Raw genomic sequence first — 25,401 nt, forward strand, 5'->3', positions numbered from 1 at the left:
GTTTTTGGAAGCTCCCCAGGAGTTCCAATGATATTTAAATCATCAACATACACGACGATTATAACAAATTCAGATCCAGACCTTTTTATAAAGACACAAGGACAAATTGGATCATTCTTGTACCCTTCTTTCAACAGGTATTCACTCAGGCGATTGTACCACATACGACCTTATTGTTTCAATCCGTATAAAGATTTTTGAAGCTTTATTGAACAAGTTTCTCAAAAACTTTTATATGCTTCTGGCACTTTAAATCCCTCAGGTACTTTCATAAAAATTTTGTTGTCTAATGATCCATACAAATAGGCTGTTACAATATCCATTAGATGCATATCAAGTTTTTCTTGCACTGCCATATTTATGAGATATCTGAAGGTGATAGCATCCACTATAGGAGAATATGTCTCCATATAATCAATTCCAGGTCTTTGGAAAAACTCTTGTGCCACAAGTCGTGCTTTATATCTAACGACTTCATTTTTATCATTTTGTTTTCGCACAAAAACCCATTTATACCCTACTGGCTTTATGCCTTCAGGTGTTCGAACTATGAGTTTGAAGACTTCACGTTTTCCAAGTGAAGTTAACTCTGCCTAGATAGCGTCTTTCCATTTTGGCCAATCATTTCTCTGTCTACATTCATTGACAGATTTTGGTTCAAGATCCTCATCTTGTTGCATTATTTCAACAACATTATAAGCAAAAATGTTATCGATAAAAATATTATTTCGGTTCCATTTTTTTCCGGTTGAGACGTAACTTATTGATATCTCTTCATTCTCATTATTTTCAGGTACTTGGACCTCCACTAAGGTCTTATCATTTGTTACGTCTTGGGGCTCTTCTTGAGCCACTACCTCTGTGTTATGTTCACTTTGATCACTTGCTCCTTTTCTTCTTTGAGGATTTTTATCTTTAGAATCGATTGGTCTACCACGTTTCAAGCATGGCTTAGACTCATTTGCTTTAGGTAAGTTTAAGTGTCCAACTGACAGTTTTAGCCAAGTTTGAGTATCTATTTATGTATTTTGTTGTTGTAGTATATATATATTATAAGGTTGTTTTCTCTTTTCTTTATATTTTTTTAGAATGATTAAAATATTTGTGCAAAACAAATATGGTATATTTTCTTCCTATTTATGTGCTTTGTTTTTAAAATATTTTCTTCCATAGAAGACTTTAAAAAACAATCGGAAAACTTTCCAAAGATTTACTATTTAGTAAAAAGACAAATATTGAAAAACTATTGCAAAATCTTTAACTCGCAAGCCTAAGACAATATATTATACAAAGTTGTTTCTTTAAATTAATTTCATTCGGTTACTCTAAGGAATCAAGTTAGATTTTTTTTAATTAAATACTACTCCGCATAATCAATAGAACTCTTCCCACATACCAACTTATATGTTCTTTAGAACACTATAGGCAGTTTAAGAAAGTAATATTCCCTAGTTTCAATTTAGAAACGGTAGTTTGACTTGTCATAAAGTTTAAGAAAAAAAAGATTTTTAAAATATGTGATGCTAAAAGCTTAAGGGGCAAACGCTTCGTGGGGTCATGATATTTATGTGGCTATAAAAATTTCTTATTAAGGATAAAGTGAGTAAAATAAAAAAAATTAAAATTAAATTATTTTTAAATATATAAACAACAACAACAACAACAACGACCCAGAAAAATATCACTAATGGAATTTGAGAGTAATTTTTTTTGACACTAACATAGTATTAGTCTACGTGCAAGGGTAGAGCGAGACTAGTCGAAAAGTTTTTCTAGAAATAATAATTTCGAAAAACTTAGAAAAGTACATTTAGACCCTTCTTGAATAAAGTTACTGTTCTGCCACTCACAAAATACTTATAACTTCTCCATAATTATTAGAAGTGAAAAAGCATTTTAACTCTTCAAAAAGTAGCATCTATTATAAAATAAAAGCAATGCAGTAAAATGTAAATAAGAAGAGATAGAAAGAAGGAAGAAGTCTTTTTTCCTTTCACTTTGGTGTATATTTCTATTGCAATTACATAGTCTTTTATAGGCATAAAAAGTAAAGATGATGGACATAAAGTAGGAGATTTAATCTTTAAGTTATTCACAACATGGGCATCCAATGTAGCATCCAATGTACAAACTATTTATAACATTCCCCCTTGGATGTCCATGTAAGATAATGTGTCTCATTAAGAACTTACAAAAAAATACTGGGACGTACATAATTATTTATAATATGCATTGTTTGTTGCCTCATTAAAAACCTTACCAGGAAAACCCAGTGGGACAAAACCTTGGTTAAGGAAAAGAGTGCAGCGTGTAGTTACTCCCCCTGATGAAAAATCACTTAATGTCTCGAAGACGACGCATTCCAATCTTATATATCAGCTTTTCAAATATTGTGGTTGGTAATGCCTTAGTGAACAGATCAACAAAATTATCACTTGAACGAACTTGTTGTACATCTATTTCACCATTCTTCTGAAGATCGTGAATGAAAAAGAATTTCGGTGAAATGTGTTTTGTTCTATCTCCTTTGATATATCCTCCTTTCAATTGAGCTATGCATGCAGCATTGTCTTTATACAATATTGTCGGAATATTCTCTTTCGAAGAAAGACCACATTTTTGTTGAATGTGTTGAGTTATCGATCTCAACCAAACGCATTCTCGACTTGCTTCGTGAATGGCTATTATCTCTGCATGATTTGAAGAAGTAGCAACCATAGTTTGTTTTGTCGAACGCCATGATCTGGCTATACCTCCACTTGTAAATAAATAGCCTGTCTGAGATCGACCTTTGTGTAGATTAGACAAATATCCTACATCTGCATAACCAATCAATGATGGCTTGGATTCATTTGAATAAAATAAACCCATTTCAATGGTCTCTTGGAGGTATCTGGATATATTTTTAATACCATTCCAGTGTCTTTTTGCTGGCGAAGAACTAAATCTTGCCAATAAGCTTACTGAGAAAGCTATATCTGGTCGGGAATTATTGGCAAGATACATTAATACGCCAATTGCACTAAGATATGGTACTTCGGCATCAAGAAGCTCTTCATCATTTTAATGAGGTCGGAATGGATCTTTCTTTATATCAAGTGATCTCACAACCATTGGGTACTCAATGGATGTGCTTTATCCATATAGAATCGCTTTAAAATCTTTTTGGTGTATGTTGATTGATGGACAAATATTCCATCTTTCATATACTCAATTTATAGACCAAGACAAAATTTTGTCTTTCCAAGATCTTTCATTTCAAATCCTTTCTTCTAACAGTCTACTATTTTTGGAAGCTTCCCAGGAGTTCCAATGATATTTAAATCATCAACATACACGGTGATTATAACAAATTCAGATCCAGACCTTTTTGTAAAGACACAAGGACAAATTGGATCATTCTTGTACCCTTCTTTCAATAGGTATTCACTCAGGCGATTGTACCACATACGACCTTATTGTTTCAATCCGTATAAAGATTTCTGAAGCTTTATTGAACAAGTTTCTCGAAAACTTTTATATGCTTCTGGCACTTTAAATCCCTCAGGTACTTTCATAAAAATTTCGTTGTCTAATGATCCATACAAATAGGATGTAACAATATCCATTAGATGTATATCAAGTTTTTCTTACACTGCCATATTTATGAGATATCTGAAGGTGATAGCATCCACTACAGGAGAATATGTCTCTATATAATCAATTCCAGGCCTTTGTGAAAATCCTTGTGCCACAAGTCGCGCTTTAGATCTAACGACTTCATTTTTATCATTTTGTTTTCGCACAAAAACCCATTTATACCCTACTGGCTTTATGCCTTCAGGTGTTCGAACTGTGAGTCCAAGGACTTCACGTTTTCCAAGTGAAGTTAACTCTGCCTAGATAGCGTCTTTCCATTTTGGCCAATCATTTCTCTGTCTACATTCATTGACAGATTTTGGTTCAAGATTCTCATCTTGTTGCATTATTTCAACAGCAACATTATAAGCAAAAATGTTATCGATAAAAATATTATTTCGGTTCCATATTTTCCCGGTTGAGACGTAACTTATTGATATCTCTTCATTCTCATTATTTTCAGGTACTTGGACCTCCCCTAAGGTCTTATCATTTGTTACGTCTTGGGGCTCTTCTTGAGCCACTACCTCTGTGTTATGTTCACTTTGATCACTTGCTCTTTTTCTTCTTTGAGGATTTTTATCTTAAGAATCGATTGGTCTACCACGTTTCAAGCATGACTTAGACTCATTTACTTTAATTAATTGTCCGGTCGGGATATCAACTCGGATTGGAGCATTAGTAGTTGGAATATGTGACTTAGTCACCCTTGGTAGGTCAGTGAATGCATCTGGCAATTGATTTGCAATATTTTGCAAATGAATAATCTTTTGAACCTCTTGTTCACATTGATTTGTTCGAGGATCTAAATAAGACAGTGATAATGTATTCCAATCTATCTTCTTTTTCAGCTGCTTATTTTCTCTCCCTAATGTTGGATATATTGATTCATCAAAATGACAATCAGAAAATCTTGTCGTAAATAAATCTCCAGTCATCGGCTCTAGATATTTTATAATAGAAGGAGATTCATATCCGACATATATCCCCAACCTTCTTTGAGGACCCATCTTTGTGCATTGTGGTGGAGCAATTGGAACATATATCGCACAACCAAAGATCCTAAGATGGGAAATATTTGGCTCCTGACCAAAAGTCAATTGCATTGGGGAGACTTTATGATAACTTGTGGGCCTTATCCGCACAAGTGCTGTTGCGTGCAAAATAGCATGTCCCCATACTGAAATGGGAAGTTTTTTTCTCATAAGCATTGGTCTAGCGATTAATTGGAAGCGTTTGATCAATGATTCTGCTAGACCATTTTGTGTATGAACATGAGCAACCGGATGCTCAATTGTTATCCCAGTTGAAATGCAATAATCATTAAAGGCTTGAGATGTAAACTCACCAGCATTATCAAGACGAATTGTCTTAATTGTATAATCTGAAAATTGTGCTCTTAGCTTTATTATTTGAGCCAACAATCTCGCAAATGCCATATTGCGAGTTGATAGTAAGCACACATGTGACCATCTTGTAGATGCATCTACCAAAATCATATAATATTTGAATGGTCCACATGGAGGGTGAATGGGCCCACATATATCACCCTGTATACATTCTAGAAATGTAGGGGATTCCATTCTAACTTTAACAGTTGATGGTCTAATAATTAATTTTCCTTGAGAACATGCAGCACAAGAGAATTCCTTAAATTGAAGAATCTTCTGATTCTTCATTGCATGTCCATGCGAATTCTCAATTATTTTACGCATCATATTAGAACCAGGAAGGCCCAACCGGTCATGCCAAATAATAAAATTATCTTGATTAGTAAACTTCTCGTTTACTACGACATGTGTTTCAATCCTGCTAATACTTGTGTAGTATAACCCGAAGGAAAAAGCAGGTAACATTTCAAGAACATATTTCTTACCGGACATTATTGTAGTAATATAAATATATTCAATCTTTTCATCATTTGTAGTCTCAATATGATAGCCATTTTGTCGAAGATCTTTGAAACTTAATAAGTTTCTTTGAGATTTACTACAATATAGTGCTTCATCAATAGCCAAATTTGTTCCTCCTGGTAGTAATAAATTGGCTCTTCCAGAATCTTCAATTAATCTTGTACTACCGGATATTGTATTAACATTCGCTTCTTTCATTACCAAATAAGAGAAATATCTCTTATCTTTTAAAATAGTGTGTGTTATAGCACTATCCAGAAGACATATATCATCTTTATTAATCTTGAGTCCAACTGAAGACTGAGAATTTTCATATTCTTCATAAAAAATATATCATAAGAAATATGAAAGACAAATAGAAAAAAAAAACATTAAGATATACATTAGGAATGTAGAAACTAGCAACACATGATGCATTAGGAAAATACACTAAAAAAAATAAACTAGTTGCAAACATAAAAATAACAACTTTTATAGCTTCATTCCCCAGTAAGATGATTAGTTCTTCAGTCAATATCCTCAAAGAAGTCTCCAGCTTCTAAATGAATAATATTTGTTAGGCCTCCAAATCATCATCTTTATATGCAAGATGTTCCCTAGAATCATATTTGTTTGAGGGACCTACTTCATCATCATTATTTTGAAAGGTCAAGTGTGCCTCCACATTATTATTATTTTTTATTAGGGAGGCTTGATAAAGTTTGACAAAATGATCTGGCGTACGACAAATGCATGCCCAATGACCATTCATACCATATCTGTGATACATACTAGTTTTACCTTTTGAATGATTAATTTGAGAACTCTTATTGTTCTCCAATTTATTTTCACCATAATGACGATAATTGTTTCGTCCCCTGCCACGTCTACGTTTACGACCATGTCCACGACCACGGTAATTATTTTATTTTCTTTCAAACTTATCATATGCTGCTATAGCATTCACTTCCGGAAATGGAGCTGACCCAGTGGAACGGGCTTCATGATTTTTTATTAATAGAGTATTATTCTGTTCTGCCACAAGTAGGCATGTGATTAACTCAGAATATTTCTTAAAACCTTTTTCACGGTATTGTTGTTGTAGCACCACATTTGAAGCGTGAAAAGTAGAAAATATTTTTTCTAATAAGTCCTCATCTGTGATAGTGTCTCCACATAATTTTAATAGTGAACTTACTTTAAAGATAACAGAATTATACTCACTTACGATTTTAAAGTTTTGCAGCCTTAAATGTATCCACTCATACCGAGCTTTCGGTAATACCGTAAGTTTTAGGTGGTCATACCGATCCTTCAAATTAATCCATAATTCAAGTGGATCTTTTACGGTTAAATATTCAGTTTTTAACCTTTCATGTAGATGATGACGAAGGAAAATCATGGCCTTCGCTTTATCCTGATTTGATGCTTCATTTCCTTGTATAATAGTATTTCCAAGACCTTTAGCGTCAAGGTGAATTTCAGCATCAAGAACCCATGATAAATAGTTCCTTCCGGTGATGTCAAGTGCCACAAATTCAAGTTTTGATAAATTTGACATAGTGAAAACTATCATAAAAGATGAATAAGTTAGAGAAATAATTATAATAATAAACAATTAATGAAAACAAAACGATTAAGGTAAAAGAAATGAAAATAGAGTTATATCATGTTAACAATCTACTATTTTATTTTATTCTTGCCATAAAGTAGAAATTACATGTTGCATTTCACTTTATATTATTGATATATATGTGTTAATAGAATTGAACGTGACTAACATTATTTATATGTTCCAATAAATATAAAGTAATTAAACTATAAAATTATTGCTTGTCAATTCATTTCTCACAGTTCTTCAAAATGCCTTAAAGATATGTTTTGATCCATGGAGTCCATGAATATTATAAGTATGTCATTAGTGCATAGCTAGTTTGATGACTTTAAAGTCCTCTAAAAGTTGAGTACAGACGTAAATAGTTATTTTATCACTGCAATGTACTTAAACTATTTAAGATGCCCAAGAGCATAAATAATCTGCAAACAATGAGCATATGATATGTACTGCCATAAATAAAATGATTATAATGATACATACCTTAATAAAATATGGCTCAACTTAGCGGGAGTTAAGAATAAAATTAGAGCTTCGTGCTGATAACATGTTATAAAATAAAAGCAATGCAGTAAAATGTAAATAAGAAAAGATAGAAAGAATGAATAAGTTTTTTCTTCTTTCACTTTGGTGTATATTTTTATTGCAATTACATAGCCTTTTATAGACATAAAAAATAAATATAATGAACATAAAATAGAAAATTTAATTTTAAGTTATTCATAATATGGACATCTAATGTAGCATTAAATGTACAAACTATGTTATTAACAACACGAGCATCCAAACTATTTATAACAACATCATCATTTTTAAGGAGAGTAGGAGTAATACATATGAGTAATTAAATACTGTAGAAAGTTCCTAGGGTCGGTGAACCGGTGGGAGTTATCTATAAACCTCACCTCAACATCATCTAAGGAATAATCTTCTTCATAAATAAATATTACGACTATTAAAATATTTGTCATTTCTAATCTAATTTATATCAAGGCAATAGTTGTTGCAACTTCTCCTCAGCCTTTTTAACACTGTACAAATTTAATTGCTACTCTGCCAGGCTTCAGAAAGCAAAATCAATACCATATTCAGGTACCTCAAAATTCTGTTTTTACTGTTATTTTTTAACCCAAAATCAATCAAGATTGTTATTCTTGTATGGGTTCAAGATTTTCCTTTTTGGGTTATCAATTTTCTGAGTTATGACTTCAAAGTTGGAAACTTTCAAGTTTGGTTCTAGTTGTAGAAGTTATTCCTTGAAATTTTATGGTCTTTCTGTTGTCAAGAAGTCTTTTTGATGGCTAGAATATAGAGGAAAATGGAGGTGGTGGAAAATAATGAAGTCTTTCATGTGTTTATTATAATGTACTTTGCTTCGCCTCCAAACGTTTGGTTGAGAGCTAGAGTCATCAAGAATTATTGTTGGGCTCCTAGGTAGGGGTTTGGGGGTGGGGGTGGGGTTTATTGTATTCAACTAAAGAAGGTTGTCTTTTCCAGCAAATTGTATATTTTGGTTTCAGTGTTTGAACTAATTTATTTATGGTAGAGGCTCTTCTAATTCTTGTGTTATTTTCCCTCAAATGGTATGTGAATTGTGTTCATAGCCGATGAGTTTGAACTTTCTACCGCATGTCTTTGTGGTAATATGTTACAACTAGTATTTGATTTTGTGTTAAAGAGTATAATACTAATGCTATAGCATGTAAGTTCATCAAAATGAGATGAAACTATGGGTGTTATGGGTTCACAACTATTTCATAAAGGGTAGGGACTTGACAATTTTGGCCATTCCTAAACAGGCCAGCTGGCTAGTGATGAAAGTATTTGATGCAAGAGAATGGGTGCAAAACTTCACCATACCAGCCATGACTTCTTTAATGAGTACTGATATCACTATTGTGCTGCAGTATCTCGCCAAATATGGAGAATTTAACATTAATAAAGCTTACAGAGCATTGCTACCCCAAATACCAAAAGGTTCCTTGGAAAAACCTGACACTGGTACCTTGCTTAGTTCCAAAACATCAGCTCATTCTATGGCTAGCTGTTCAGCATAGGCTTTCAACAGTTGACAAATTGAGCAGATGGGGGATACTAGTGGATAAAGAGAGTGTTCTGTGTGCAGCACCGTTGGAAGAAACTCATACACACCTGTTTTTTGATTGCCCCTACTCACAGTACATATGGAAGGCCCTACTACAGTGGTTGGTTTTCATAGAAAAATAGGAACTTGGGATGGAGAGATCACATGGTTATCAACACAGGTGAGCAACAGTAGGCCAAGAAAAGCTATCTTAGGATACCTCTTTGCAGCCACTGTGTATCATATCTGGGTGGAAAGGAACAACCACAGATTCAATAAGAAAGCACAAGATTACAAGATGATAGTCAGGGAAATAGTCTTGCAGTTGCACATTGTAGGACAAAAGGATTATACATTCTAGATGGCTAGATAGACACAATAGTTATCCAGTTGCGTAGGAGTAGTCTATGAAGTAGTCCAGCTTGTTAGAGTTTTATATGAGGTCTGTTTGAGGATCTAGCTCAAGAGTCCAAGAAGTGCTAGTTGTACATATTTACACACGGTTAAATATAATTTTTCGTTTGGCCAAAAAAAAAAAGAGAGATGAAACTCTAGTACATTAATTGGTTTGTTTCATATCCAAAAAAAATATTAAAGAGGGAAGATTAGTAGTTAGTTGACCCTAGTAGTAAAACCTGGAACTCTTTTTTATCATTTATTCTTACGTTGTTGTTTAGCTGTGGGATTTATGTTCGGGAAATCAAACTAGAATATTTCTTCTTCTTCTTCTTTTTTTGCCAACAATAGTGATATTGGAGTTTTTATTAAGGAAAAAAAAGGGGTCATAGGGGTCTTCAATGTAAACGGCAAATGTCATAACTGTTGCCAGGCAAACGGGCAGTAGCACCTATACAATGCTCTGCATAAAGGTAAACTAGATATACAACCCTATATTCTCCCTAAAGAATCATCTAATTTTATAGGGCTACTAGCCTTGAATTTGATGTTTGGAGTAATATTTGTGATTGGTGTGTTTATCCATGTTTCATTCTTTTTTTCCTTTTGTTATGTGTGAGATGGCTTTTGGTGTTTGGTGATCTTAGGACACATCAGTGAATTGCTAATGGGAGAACAGTCAGTTCTGTGTGCTGATCGTATCGTCACACCTGAATCCCTGCACTCGCCGCAAGGTGCCGGGGGCCCTGGATCATCAGGGGGCAGTTCTTATTCTCACAGAGTTGGCCCATCAACGTTGGGTGAGGGCGAAGAAGAGCCACTAATTCAGACTGTGGAATGTCGAATTTGCCAGGAAGAAGATAGCCCAAAAAATTTGGAGATTCCTTGTAGTTGTAGTGGCAGCTTGAAGGTATCTTTGTGAAGTTGATTAATTTGTGCTCTTATTGTTTCACGAGCTACTGAATATTGATCACAGAGTTGCTTATGCATGTAAATGTCAATTATGTTGATCTTATTTTTATCTAAGTTGAAAATTTCAAATATCTCAGTAATTCTTCTGAAGAACTTGAAATTGTCAGGTGTTGACATTAACAGAAGCTTATTGTTTATGCCTTTCACCCAGCTAAGTCTCGCATCAGTATCTCTAGCTGTAATTACTTGTTGATAAGGGTAATCTGGTTACATATTTTTCTACCTTCTCCTTTTTGGTACTAGGCGTAAATATTCACCTCCTACCTTAATATTCTTGCTATGGGCACTAAGCTCCTATTTGGTGGTTGTGAACCTGGTTCTTTTACTTGGTCGTTGAAGAGCATTGTATCCTTAAGCTAGTTGCTTTTCTTTGTATTTTTAAATTCCTTTTTTGGAAGTCATTCTTGTTCTTTGGTTTGATTCACTGTCATCAAGCAAATATTAGTTGGATTCGGTTGTTGCATTTGATACTTTGTGTACCTCATGTCTCAGACCTGTCAGTAATTCTGAAATAAAGTGATTACTCCCTCCGTCCCATTTTATGGATACTCTTTCCTTTTTAGTGAATGTTACCTTTCTGTATTAAATAACAATTTAACTTTAAAATGCCCACTGTGCCCTTAATGAGATGATTTATAGCGACACAAATATCTGTGCTTTATTCTACACCACAAGTTTCAAAAGTCTTTCTTTCTTTCTTAAACTCCGTGCCCACTCAAACAACGTCACATAAATTGGGACGGAGGGAATATTTGTTTTAGCAAGTATCTTCTGCACAGGTCCCTTAAAGCGAAAAACATATATACAGACATTTCTACACCAGAAACAGATTCAGCACCATTGCGTATGTGCAGCGTGCAATGTTCATGTTCCTGCTTGTCAACTGTTTTGAAGTCCCATCTGAAATTTGCGGTTCTGTTTAGATATAGTTGTGTGTTTGTAAGCGCATAAGATAGAAGACTTTATTTACTCAAGTTACCTACTAAAGCTGAAGAACGTTTTGCCTTTGTGAAATTGCAAAATGATTTGGATGCTAAAACTTCATTAATCGAAAATTCTTTTAGTATGGAGGATTCTCTTATAGTTGACCTCAAATGATCTGGGATGAGGCATGTTGATTGATTTACTTCTCTTGAATTAGCCTTATATTTTAAAATGTTTTAATCATAGATGAGCATGTTTTCTCTCCCATTTTGTATACTTGTGGGGTTTCACGGATCGGCTAACTGTTCCTTTTCTTTCTCTTGTTTACCACCTGTGAATTTCACAAATCCAGTATGCTCATAGGAAATGCGTTCAGAGATGGTGCAATGAGAAGGGAGATATAACTTGTGAGATCTGTCACCAGGTAATATACATATCTATTTATCAGTTGCTTGCACTTTGAATTTTGAGTAATGAGGATTTATGGCTTGGTTCTTGTACTGTCACACTTAGTTATTTGTGCAAAGTGACATGTTTATTTAGAGAATTCTCTCCAATCTGCAGACTTACCGACCTGGATATACTGCTCCACCGCCGCCTCCTCCCTCGGAAGAAACTGTCATTGATATCAGGTTTTGTCTTATCATAATTTTTTATTAATATCAGGATTCGATTCGTTGTTGCAAAATCATTCCTTTTAATCCTTTAAATGTGTTGCTATGTGGGTATTTGCATTTCAATATACACTGATATCTACCTGTTTGCTAACACCTCAATGTCTCAGTTGCAGCAAAAGATTGAAAGGATCGAGCTGTTCTGGGGGGGGGGGGGTTAAAAACCTTGTAAACATAATGTTTCAGTTGTTTGTATTTAGACCTTTCCCTTAACTTGATAATGGTAATCTAGGATTTACAGTAATTCTACAATAAATAAGTCGATCTGTATTTTTCTATGTTGAATGACCATCACTTTTTGATGTTGATCGGCACGTTTACTATGTAAAAGAATTTCCCTCTATTTTTGTTATTGCATTGGTGCTCATATAAATGACATGTCTGTATGGAAGTGACAGTGAGATTCCGGCATATTCAGATATTTCAAAAGAAAAAAGGAGGAAAAAAAACAGCTTCATTATCATGAACTAATTTTTTTTCCCGTTCACCAAGGAAGTAGCTTCTTGAGAAACCTAGAGACAACAAGCTGAACTAGACATCAAAACCCTTTTCCCTCATTTAAAGGGTTTTATGACATGTTAAACCTTTTTATCTTTCAGTTCTCCACAAAATATACAACTAGTTTGTATGTTGGTCTTCGTTAATCAGGAGTTGGTTCTTTTTTGGTGCCAGTTTTTATTGTTAATCTCACCTTTTGCCCTTTCTTCTTCCAACGATCAGTGGACCATAGTGGCTATGTTTCTCCTTCCTTCTCCTTTTGTGGTGTTGTTCGTTATTAATGCTTCTCTGCTTGCTGTGCTCTTGTGGTCAAAGAGCAATCCAAGCTTGTTAGCATGTCTTTTTGATCTGATCAGCTGAAAATCTTCTTTGTTCTGTGTCACTGATGGATTTCATCAATCATGAATTTTTTCTTTCAGTGGTGGTTGGACAGTGGCTGGCACTCAGCTTGACATAAATGACCCTCGTCTTCTTTCGATGGCTGTCAGAGAACGCCATCTTCAAGAGGCTGATCATGACGAATATGCTGATGCAAGTGCTAGCGGAGCTGCATTTTGTCGTTCTGCTGCTTTATTTGTGAGCTTCTGCAACTCTATCTGGCGTAATTAAACTTCTGCTGTTGTTACTGGCTAAATGTGTTGTAGTGGTAACGTGGAGCATGCATTAGAAACTATTCTTCTGACTGACATCAAGATAAGCAGATTTAGAATTTGTCCCGTGGGGAGGAAAACACCTTCTTGATTTCTTGATTTTTTCTTATTACTACCGTTATTTCTTTTACTTTGATTATCTTTACTATTTTTGCTGTCAATACTTCTTTTTTCTTCAATATTTTCATTATAGTTTTTTTACTCTTGTATTTTTTTCAAACTTGTTTTGAAAACGCTTTTCTTGAGCCGAGGTTCTATCCAAAACAACCTCTTTATCTCACACAAGGTAGGGATAAGTTCTGCGTACACTCCACCTAGGAATGGCAATGGGGCAGGGCAAGGGCGGGGCGGGGCGGGGCAGGGTAAAACTTACATTTTGAAGAACTTTAATGGGGCAGGGCAGGTTTGGGTTTGGTTTGCCGGCTAAAAATTGGGCCATTAAAGAGATGCCTGTGTATAGCGTATGTGGGCTATTACCATTTGATTCAATTGCTTAAATTTTCCTACCGTTATGTATGGTTATGACTTGGTTAATGTTTCATTACTTTAAAATTAATTCAAACTCTTTTTAATATATCTTCATATTTTTAGACTAATAATTTTAGAAATTAAACCAAAATCAAATCAAAATGCAAGAGTTTCAATCATCACAATCCCATTGTATATATCTAGAACAAGATGCCAGTGTAGCTAAAAAGTTGTGAGGGATTAAGTTTTTATTTCTTGTTTATCATGCTATTCATAAGAAAGATGAAGAAATAAGAATGGCAGGGAAGATTTAACTACAAATTTGTTCCAGTTTCTTACATCTAGAAATGACGATGACTCTTCTAAAAAAGACCCTATTCACTGTAAGAAGAAAATTCAGAGAAGCTCTTATTTTTAAGGATTAAGGGGTTGTTACTGTGAAAGGTGGGATTAAAAAAAAAAAGAAAAAGGGATAGGATAAAGAAAAAACTTAAATGGGGCAGGGCGGGCAGGGCTTAACGGGGCGGGGCGGGGCAGGGCAAAATTTTGAAAAAATGTTAAATGGGGTAGGGCAGGGCGGGTCAAGGCTTGCCCTGCCCCTCCCCACCCCGCCCCGCCCTGCCCTACCCTACCCCATTTGCATCCCTAAGTCTCCATGTTGCCCAGACCCTCCTTGTGGGATCACACTGGGTATATTGTTGTTGGTGGTGGTGTTGAAATTTCCTGCTAAATAGTGACCTAATGGTACCTAACAAGAGATCTGAGTGTAGTTGGAGGAATACGGTGGTGGTCGAATTTCATAGAAACTGCATTCTTATATTCTGTCCGCTATTTTAGAGAAAACTGATAATTTTCATTTCACTGAAGTATTCAAAAGAAAAAAAAATCTTAATGTTACCTTATCCTTACCTACCTATACAAAAGATTTGTAAAAAACATATCCACCAATGGCTATCTGTACTTCCACGCTCATTTTTCTTTAAAATGGCAATGTGCAGTCGGAAGGTGGAGGGGCGAAGGTCCCATGCTCTAATTCATGCCTTTTTTTCTCTTTTCTCCTTCCGTTCCCTTGTCTTGTTTCCACTTATTACCCTTTCCCCTCTGGTTGTCCAAATGGTGCAGAAATGACATTTACTTTCTGCCTAAATGTGTAAAAATGTCTTCATAGTGTGTAGGGAATGTAAGAAGTCAGGGATATCAAAATTAGAAATAGGGAAGAATCTATTTAGATGTGTCAAAAAATTGTGGATGTGGTAGTGAAATCATGTTTTCAGTCTTTTCTTTTTGGTTGGCCCTTGTGTTCCCACTGGTTTTACTCTATTTTGAAGCTTATGTCAGGATCATGGTAACCTTATTGAACGATGTCTTCTGTCCTGCAGTTAATGGCCCTCCTATTATTGAGGCATGCTTTTGAAGAGGATGAAGGTGATGCTGATGATGAATGACGTTACCACCTTTTTCTCTGTAAGTGGATCATAAAATTAAACTACACCTCTTCTGTGTGGTGACTCTGTGACGCATCCATAGTAGTAAAAAGTGTGCGGGATTAATGATATTGTTGACCCTTTGGCACAGCTTTTTTTGCTCCGGGCTGCTGGTTTTCTTCTACCTTGCTTCATCATGGCTTGGGGTATCAGTATATTGCAGCGTCGTAGGCAAAGACAGGTTAGAGTCTTTTCGGATTTTCGTAAATCCTCAGAAGGCTATTAACATGCACATCTTCCTTCGTGCACAGTTTAGTGATATACATTTATGCATAATGTAAAAGACTTGTGCAAAATGATGAAGTGTGTGTTTACGTTTTATGTACAATAAATGCTCGGATAATTTCTATGGTCTCTGCTCATGTATTTGTAAGTTAAAAACATTGCTATAGTGGGAGCCGAAGTCTGCCCGCAGTTCCCACTTACAAATGCGCCATGCTTAAGCCAGCTGTAGTGATTTCCATTTTTTGCTGTCTGAAGAATTCGATACGAAGAGGAAAACAGTATCTGTTTGTTCTTTATTTTTAGTTTTACATTTCCCTATTTCAGAGGAACTCTATGTAATTTGGCCTTACATCTTTGTCCCTAGCAAATGTCAGATTTGAAGCTATTCTTATTGATAGTGATGTAAATCACAATAGAAGAATGGTCATCTACTCTTAATTCTTCAAAGTTTGTACTCTATACCTAATTCCTCACCTATAAACCACCTAATGCAATACCTCATTGGGTCTATTTCTGATATATAAAATGAAATACAGTGAATCATCGGATGAGACATTGAAGTCTGAGCTACGTACTGATGACCCCCCAAAAAAAAACAATAATTCATCGGATGATTTTCACCAATGAGTAGGTTCGAGAGTGCTGTTAAGATGGCATCCCTCTTTTCTGCTTGGCTCTACTCTCTCATTCTCCTTTGCTCCTACCCTCCCTCCAAGCCTGCTTAATCATCTTCCTATCCCTTACAAGCTTCTCCATTGATGACCGTTATTCCTGCTCAAATTGTTCTCTTTCATGAGTACGAGCACACTTCTACCACCATTGGATCTCTATCCTCAGCTGCTGCTGGAAAAAAAAAATTTAAGCATATTTTGAATATTATCAACAGTTCTAGTAGTGTTAATAATACTTCCTAGGCTGGGCAGTCTCAGAGGTTTCTCTGCGTTGTTTGTTCTTGGCCACTTTACTTTTTCAATTTTCTCTTTGGAAGCAACATTGCTTCTTGCTAATTTCGCTTCACCACTCTCATAAGCATAACCTTCTTCATCTTCTGTGACTTCCTCGAAAGATTGATCCCTACTTGCTCTCCACACCTCTTCCTTACCTGTTAGGATGGGAACCAGCCTTGGGGTCTAGCTGTAGCTAATGTACGTTATTTGTACTTGCTGAAAAAAGTGCATGCAGTGCATAAAAAAATCAAAATTATCTGCCATTATCTGGATCAGATGTTTCCTTACCCTTGTAATAATTGACCAAATTTGTCAGCACCTCTCCTATATCCGATCTCCTCCATCTTAGCAGCTAGCATCTCCCAAAGATTCTCTCAATTCTTATGCTTAGCTGAATTGAACTCCCTCTAAGCTCACTCCGATAGCTATGAAACGGCTAGTCTTCCGATTACTCCACGAGGGACATGCTCATCCCGCTTGGGAAACTCATCATTTCCCCCTAAACCACCGCCGCTGGAACCGTGGCTGCTATGGGGGCGATTGACGAGCTTGGAAGGAGGTGGAGGGGAGCTGAGGAAGCATCAACCATTGGGTCCTAGATTTTTGCTTTGAGCTTTTGTCAAATACACTGGGTTCATCGTTGTTGTAGTAGCTTTTGTCAAACCCCTACAAAATAAGACTGCAGTTCTGACGATGTCATGTTGTCCTTAATTTTCATGATTTTGTGTCTTCATGTCCACGCCTGTGCCAAAGTACCCCCTTTGCTGTGTGTTTGCTAGTCTCCATCGCCTTCTGCTAAAATTAAATGACAATTAAATGACAATTGAGTGAAGCGCAGAGGATCTACTTAAGAGTTTTTGGAGTAAGAAATTAATCTACCAAAACTCTTAATCAATGGAGGAATATACCACCATTTTTGTGCAATAAGATACCAAAGTGCATAGAATTCAGACTTGAAGAGGGTAACAATTAGCTGGAGCAGTGGGTGCCTTAAGGGTTACGAAGTTTCTCTTCCTATGAGTACTCTGTTATTTCTAATGTATCATATTTTTTCATGTAAAGCAGGAGGCAGCAGCATTAGCAGCAGCTGAAGTTGCTTTTTTACTGCAGGCAGGGCAACAAAGAGGCTTGCATGTCACAATAGCACCAAGACCTGCTCCTGCATCCGAGCCTTCAGCAGCACCCCATCAGGCAACAACTCATGTGTCAATGCCAACCAGGCAGGCAGAAGCTCCTCGTCCTGAGATAGTATAAAAGGCTTAGCTTTGCGCTAAATTGTCTGAGACGCCATCTCTATACAAAAGTATTACATTCGCTTTGTTACCTTGCTAAAAGATAGTTACTGATGATCGAGTGTTTTTACTGTTTGTTGGATTAGATGGGGTTGAGGAAAAATATTTCCTTTTCAAATTTGCCAGCTTGCAATTTCAAATTTGGAGAGAAGGCCGAAGCTCAAACTTCTTCCTTTCCTTCACTGTGACATTATTTTTGTACACCCCCCACCCCCCCCCCCCACCCCCCAAAAAAAAAGGGCAGCAAACCAGCTGCTTGGTAGAACTGAGGTCAGTTTTTAGCTTTTATAGGGCTGTGCTTTAACTGTGAAGATACCGCCCATGTCTTCACTTCATGTACATTATATTTTGGCAAAATACATCGCCAGCCTCTTAAAAGTTATTCATATTTTTCGCTTAAACACTTTATCTTAAGTTTGTTCGATTTGAGCATAACTAAGCCTTTGTTGTGTCATGTATAGTGACAAATAAGATGAGGACACATGGATTTACATAAACAAATTTTTAAAAAAAAAACTAAAGAAAATAAATATAAAAATGAGAAAAGCTACCCTACCCATCGTCATCCCCACCCCCCTCCCGTCCCGGAAAAATCAATTTTCCGGCAGTACCATTCTTCCTCTTCCTCACATCATCCCATTCTTTCTTCTTTTAGATCCGAACTCATTTTCTTCAAACATTTACGGGTCAATCCTCCAAAAATTATTTCTGACATTTTCAGGTATTTTCTATCAATTTTTGGGCCACTTTTTCGCTATTTTTCAGCCATAGATTCGACCAACTTGGAAGAAGAAAACATATTGAGTTTGAGTTTCTTCATTCTTCAAAAGAACGGTGAAAGGTAGGCTATTTGTGGTGATGATGGAATGCCTAGGTTTGACATTTTTCAAATTCTTTCCGTTACAGATGTTGGCTTGATTTGTTTGCATTCTGTTGAGTGTGATTTGTGCGTGCGTGTGTGAGTGAGAGAGAGAGAAAAAAAGAGAGTGGAAAGAGATTAAAAAATTTGAAGAGACCAATTTCCAGAAAAGATAGCCGGTTATTCCATAGCTTCCGTCCAAGAAGGGTGAGGTAAGAGAGGAAGAAAAGAATAAGAAAAGAAAAAAGAAAAAAATAGAAAAAGTGTGAGTAGTTTATTATTCGTGCCATTTCACGAGCTTGAAAAATGTAAGAAATGTTTGCAGCCTTTTGTGTCTAAATGACATGATAAAGACTTGGTTAAAGTGCTCAAATAAAACATACTTAAGATAGAGTATTTAAGTGAAAAAGAATGAATTTTTTTTTGAGGGGTTTGTCGATGTATTTTGCCATATATTTCCTTTAGGTCTACAGTTTTCTCATGAGTTGCTCAACTGCGGGGCAGGTGTATGATTTCTCGTTTCTTGGGTTTGCCCTGCTGTAAATTGATTTAAGGTTTATCCCAATAATAATTTCAATCAAGTCAAGCACCAATTATTGTAACCAATAATTTGTCCTTATGGATTCAAGCGCAATGGTTCCAAGTACTCAAGTTTAATGCTGCACCAAGTTTGATAAATTAATTGTTTTTATTTTATTTATTTTCATCTATCTTGGACATCTAATTTCTTTTTATAGAAGGGTATTCACTATGGGAGTATTTCTTGTCAATGTTGTTTAACAATGAATATTAGTATCCAGGACCTATTTGCATGAAACGGCGAAACAGGATGTTAACTAATTACTCCTCCGTCCTATTTCAGGTAACATACTCCCCTTTTAGGCTATCTAAAAATATACATCTTTCTATATCCGGAATAGCTTGTGATTTAGTATAGCCACATAAATATTTATGGCCTATTTAAAATACAAGATTTGACGTCTTTCTTTTTAAAACTCCATTTTAAGTTAAACATTATCACATAAAATGAGGTGAAAGGAGTACTATTTATTATAAACAAGAGAAGTAATTAGTACTCTTTGATGAATTTAATGAATTCGCTTAAAAGAATAACTCATTTTAACAAAAAGGCCGTCGTATTTCAGGTAACATACTCCCCTTTTAGGGCTATCTAAAAATATACAGCTTTCTATATCCGGAATAGCTTGTGATATAGTATAGCCACATAAATATTTATGGCCTATTTAAAATACAAGATTTGACATCTTTCTTTTTAAAACTCCATCTTAAGTTAAACATTATCACATAAAATGAGGTGAAAGGAGTACTATTTATTATAAACAAGAGAAGTAATTAGTACTCTTTGATGAATTTAATGAATTCGTTTAAAAGAATAACTCATTTTAACAAAATGGCCGAATACATATGCAGCCTGTTAAATGCCCGAGTTTTTATTTAAATATTTGAGCTAAGGGTGTGTTTGGTATAACGGAAAATATTTTCCGTGAAAAATATTTTTTTGAAAAACAAATAGTAATCTTGTTTATTTTTCGGTGTTTGATACGCAAAATTAAGGAAAATGACTTCTCAAGAGTATTCATAAATGATTTAGATATAATAAAAATGAAGCCATAAATTTTCAAACCAATAACCTTCCGAATTCACAAATTTCATAAACTTTCGAACCGCTAAATTTTCGAAACCGTAGAATTTTGAACCCGTAATCTTTATAATTTCTAAACCCATAAACTTCCAAACACATAAACCTCCGAATTCATAGCTTTGGAACTTGTAAAATTTTGATCCTTTAAACCGATAAATAAAAAAACTAAAACAGAAAAATATATTTAAAACATATATTTTTCGGGGGGTGGGTGGGTGGGGGGAGGGGTTGGTGGTGCAGAAAAACAAAAAAATAGAAATTTGAAATTGTAAAAAAAATAAGGTAAATTTTTTTTTTTGCGGGAGGGGGGTGGACGGGTAGTAGGGTGGGTGGTAACAGAAAAACTGAAATTTGAAAAAAACAAGAAGCTTTTTTTGGAGAGAGGGGGTGAGGGTGGGGAAGGTTGAAAAGGAATTTTAGAAAATGTTTTCCCTTTCTCTTGATACGGAAAACATTGTTTGAGTTGATAAAGAAAATATTTTTCAAAACATTTAATCCAACCAAACATAGAAAAATTGAAAAATATTTTCCTTCATACCAAACACACCCTAAGTCATGTTCCTATTGAACACATCTAAACCCAAGCCTAAGTGTGCCTATCAGACATGCCTGGCACAACCTTTGAAATAGTTTAGAGTGTGTTGCCAAACACCTCCTATGGCAAAGTAAACCAATTAGAATATGCAACGCATGGAAGAGGTGGTGGGTGGAGGAGAGAGAATGAGAAAGAAGAAGGATAAACATTGTTTTTTTTAAAAAAAACAATGGATGTCACGCGATGATAATGAGTGTGGCACACATATGATGCCTTGTCAGCCAGGCATGTCTAATAGATATGGCTTGGCTTGAGTTCAAGTGTTCAGTAGGTATGATAGTTAGTTTAGGTGTCTAAATAAAAATTTCGAACAAGTTTAAGGGCAACCTAATAAAAATTATGTAATCGCAGTAAAATTATTAATATTGAAGTATTTGTATTGGTCAAAATCTAACCACTGCGGTCAAGCTGACCAATATCCCGTCCAAGAGACTGCGTATCGAAAGACGACATGGTCCATTCTACATCCCGCACTCACGACATCCGTCGAGTCAGAAGGAACAACGTCGAGGGGACGACCAAGACAGATAATGTGAGAGAGTCAGACCAAGTAAATAGCAAATGTCCCATGACTATATATAGGAAGGGAAAATCTTCGGTTAGGGAGGGGGGAGGGTTTCGGGGCTTCTCCCTTTCTCCTTATTTCTCTCTTCTGCAACCTTCGTAATAAAGAGGAAGAATGAAGCAATCTCCAGAGAAGCATGTAAAACCACCTCCCCCATTGATTAATGGGAATCACAATGAAAGTTTCAATAAGATTGGTTACCTCTATATCATCTTATGTACTATCTGTTCAAGTAGCTCATTGATCTGGAATTTATTATGTTTAACTAAGATTTACCCCTTCACTTTCTTTAATTGATTTGTTCAAAAAGGTTACAATATCTTTTGAGTCAAACAATTTGGCGCCGTTTATGGGGATTTCTTAGTGAAATTTCCTAGTCTCTTCCAGATCAAAGACAAGAAACACGAATACCCACCAAAAAGAGCGCTAAGAAAAAGCCCAACCCACGCAAGGCAAAGGCGCGACATAGGAGGGGAAAGAGAGCTGGAAACAGCCACCGAATTTAGGAACCATCGCCCCATCAACCGTCAACATTCCAGACAAAATGAGCAACGTTACAAACCTACTCTCATTCACCGATTCATCGGATAGGGGTAAGGAAAGTGCCATTTTGAATCACCTTATGCCCAATGCTCAAACATGAACACAAGTGTCGTGCGAGCGGGCGAGCAAAGAAACATCTCGATCAGAGAATGGGAAACTACTACAAGACAACCGAAACATTGCCCTCCGATGACACCTCCAGGCCGGAAGGCCGGAATCAGACAGGGAAACTCCAATATGTGTGCAAAACAAACATAAGCGAAACAACAACGTTTCGTATTCCCCGACATTACACTCTCTGATGAAAACATATTAAGCGAATTGGGACTCCCCCAGAAGATGCCTGATTCTCCAAAAACTGGGACTGACGACGCGTTACCATTTCGATAAGTTCAAAATAACACCCTTTAAGGCTAAGGGACTTCGCCAAAAAAGAAGAGTTCGACCTCGATCGAACGACGACGGGTTACCATTTCGATAAGTTCGAAATAACACCCTTTAAGAATAAGGGCCTTCACCAAAAAAGAAGAGTTCGACCTCGATCGAACGACGACAGGTTACTATTTTGATAAGTTCAAAATAACACCCTTTAAGGCTAAGGGCCTTCGCCAAAAAAGAAGAGTTCGACCTCGATCGAACGACGACGGGTTACCATTTCGATAAGTTCGAAATAACACCCTTTAAGGACAAGGGCCTTCGCCAAAAAAGAAGAGTTCGACCTCGATCGAACGACGACAGGTTACTATTTCGATAAGTTCAAAATAACACCCTTTAAGGCTAAGGGCCTTCGCCAAAAAAGAAGAGTTCGACCTCGATCGAACGACGACGGGTTACTATTTCGATAAGTTCGAAATAACACCCTTTAAGGCCAAGGGCCTTCGCCAAAAAGAAGACTTCGACCTCGATCGAACGACGACGGGTTACCATTTCGATAAGTTCGAAATAACACCCTTTAAGGCTAAGGGCCTTCGCCAAAAAAGAAGAGTTCGACCTCGATCGAATGACGACGGGTTACCATTTCGATAAGTTCAAAATAACACCCTTTAAGGCCAAGAGCCTTCTCCAAAATTAAGAGTTTGATCTCGATCAAACGACGACGGGTTACCATTTCGAAAAGTTCAAAATAACACCCTTTAAGGCCAAGAGCCCTCTCCAAAATTAAGAGTTTGATCTCGATCAAACGACGACGGGTTACCATTTCGAAAAGTTAGAAATAACACCCTTTAAGGATAAGGGCCTCCACCAAAAAAGAAGAGTTCGACCTCCATCTAACAACGACGGGTTAGCATTTCGATAAGTTCAAAATAACACCCTTTAAGGCCAAGGGCCTTCGCCAAAAAGAAGAGTTCGACCTCAATCAAACGACGACGGGTTACCCTTTGATAAGTTTGAAATAACACTTTTTTAAGGCCAAGGGCCTTCGCCAAAAAGAAGAGTTCGTCCTCGATCGAACGACGACGGGTTACCATTTCGATAAGTTTGAAATAATACCTTTTAAGGCCAAGGGCCTTCGCCAAAAAGAAGAGTTCGACCTTGATCGAACAACGATGGGTTACTATTTCGATAAGTTCGAAATAACACCCTTTAAGGCCAAGAGCCTTCGCCAAAGAGAAAATTCAAAATATCCCTAAGGCCAAGGACCGACAAAAAATATAAAGGGAAAGAAAAATTGGGACTCACCATACGGGAATCTACCTCGCACCAAAGTCATGAAAAGCAAAAACAAAGACAAAGTACAAGGCAAATAACAACGAAAAATTCTTTATACAAAATCGATGCGCAAACAGTCGCAGATTACACACGGCCCAAGCCAATAATAGAAAAGAAAAAAGGAACAACGACAACTTACAACAAATGTATAAAAAAACAACAACAAACAAAAAATAGACAAAGATAGCATTCTTTCCCTCAGCGTCATCACTGCCACCATCATCGCCACCATCTCCAGGAAGCCCTCCCTCATCATCCACGCCCTCATCGGCCTCCGGAGTCGTAGAGTTGTAACCACAGTTGACACGATCCTCTCGTGCCTTTTCCCGTGCTCCTTCATATGCGGCCTCAGTAACATTGCCCACCTCCCACAAACTCTTGTATATATCCTGCTGAGCCTCAACATGAACCCAAATCTCATGTAAGCGGCGGGTAACGGCGGCGGAGGAGGACTCAATTTGAGCCAACAATTGCTCCTTCTCGGCTTCCAGAGCGCGACTCGATCTTCTAAGGTCGAAGCTTCCCGGTAGATCTCACTAATACGTTCCTCAAGCCTCGCCTCCATTAGTGTGGTCGTCGCTCTCTCTGAATCCTGATTAGACTGGAGGACGCGATAGTGTTCTCCAGGGCCGCCGCCCTTGCCAAAGCCGCAGACCAGGCACTCTTGATACTCTCCAACCCGACAACCTTTCTCTCCAATTCGGCCAACTTTCCCATTCACTCTGCATTCATCGGCTCGACCTTGATAAGATTTTGATCCACCTCGGCCTGCATCGACCTCAGTTTCTCCTGCAGATAGTCACACTCTGCGGCTACCCCCTTTCCCAACTCAAGCTCTTTGTCCTTCGCGTGAAGTTGCTCCTCGAGCACACTATTTCTGCGAACGGCCTCCATTAATTGCTGGTCTCTCCTCTCCAATTCATCACTGAGGTATCGAGTACCAGGATTCTCCCTTAGTCGCTCGTGCATCACACAACACTTGTTACGATTACGTCGATACTTCTCCAACGTCTTCAAGAAAATCTTGGCCCGAATGTCGGCCCTGCGCATACTCTCCATTTCCACCATGTATGTCTGAAAAACGAGAAGATGGGTTAAAGCCATATCAACAAGAAAAACAAGAGAAGTATAAAAGAAAAGAGTAAAGTACCCTCAAGCCTATAGCGGCCACCTAATTCATCAAATCGATATCAGGAACGTTCCGGAGAGCCTCATTCTCGGCAGCGGAGCACAAAATGTCAAACTGTGGCACTAGATCCTCTGTGTCCCCTAAGAGATTAACATCTAAAGAGATCTCAAGAATATAGGCTAGGCCTCCCGCACGAACCACCGAGTGGGTAATACCCTCCTCAAACATCCTAACATCATCAGGATCGAGGTCCGACTTGGATTCATAGTCATCGACCATAACACCCTTTCCTCCTTTAGCAGTTGAGGAGGAAGCGCGACCCAGTACGGAGGATGAAGGTACGTCCGAAACCACCACGGCGACCTCATAAATCTGGCCCCCCATCGTGGCAGGTTGCTGATCAATGACAGTGGCAAGAATCTCCGTCGTAGGGGCAGATACGACGGCTGGCTCCATCTCTATGTGCGGAGTGGTATCAATCCCCCCCCCAGATCCTGTCAAGGGAGAATCGTCCAGGTGTATCACAGTTGGAGGCGTTGCCTCGAACTCCACTTACCGCCTATTGGACGACCCTTCCTCTTCCTCAGCAGGGGGAGATT

The 25,401-nt window shown here is 37.1% G+C and overlaps 1 protein-coding gene and 1 pseudogene across 1 annotated transcript; one reads left to right on the top strand and one right to left on the bottom strand.

Moving 5' to 3' along the window:
* Positions 1 to 8,054: 8,054 nt before the first annotated feature.
* LOC107827120 (uncharacterized) lies at positions 8,055 to 17,926 on the top strand. The gene is given in 9 exon segments (XM_075240687.1): positions 8,055 to 8,217; positions 10,252 to 10,514; positions 11,853 to 11,924; positions 12,065 to 12,132; positions 13,092 to 13,248; positions 15,170 to 15,229; positions 15,231 to 15,254; positions 15,366 to 15,455; positions 17,512 to 17,926. Coding segments are annotated over 8 exon segments (903 nt in total). The 5' UTR covers positions 8,055 to 8,217; positions 10,252 to 10,271; the 3' UTR covers positions 17,701 to 17,926.
* LOC142174675 (trihelix transcription factor GT-3a-like) lies at positions 15,808 to 17,173 on the bottom strand (annotated as a pseudogene).
* Positions 17,927 to 25,401: the final 7,475 nt, after the last annotated feature.

Source organism: Nicotiana tabacum, chromosome 20, assembly GCF_000715075.1.
Source record: "Nicotiana tabacum cultivar K326 chromosome 20, ASM71507v2, whole genome shotgun sequence".
In the NCBI taxonomy this organism is placed as follows: domain Eukaryota; kingdom Viridiplantae; phylum Streptophyta; class Magnoliopsida; order Solanales; family Solanaceae; genus Nicotiana; species Nicotiana tabacum.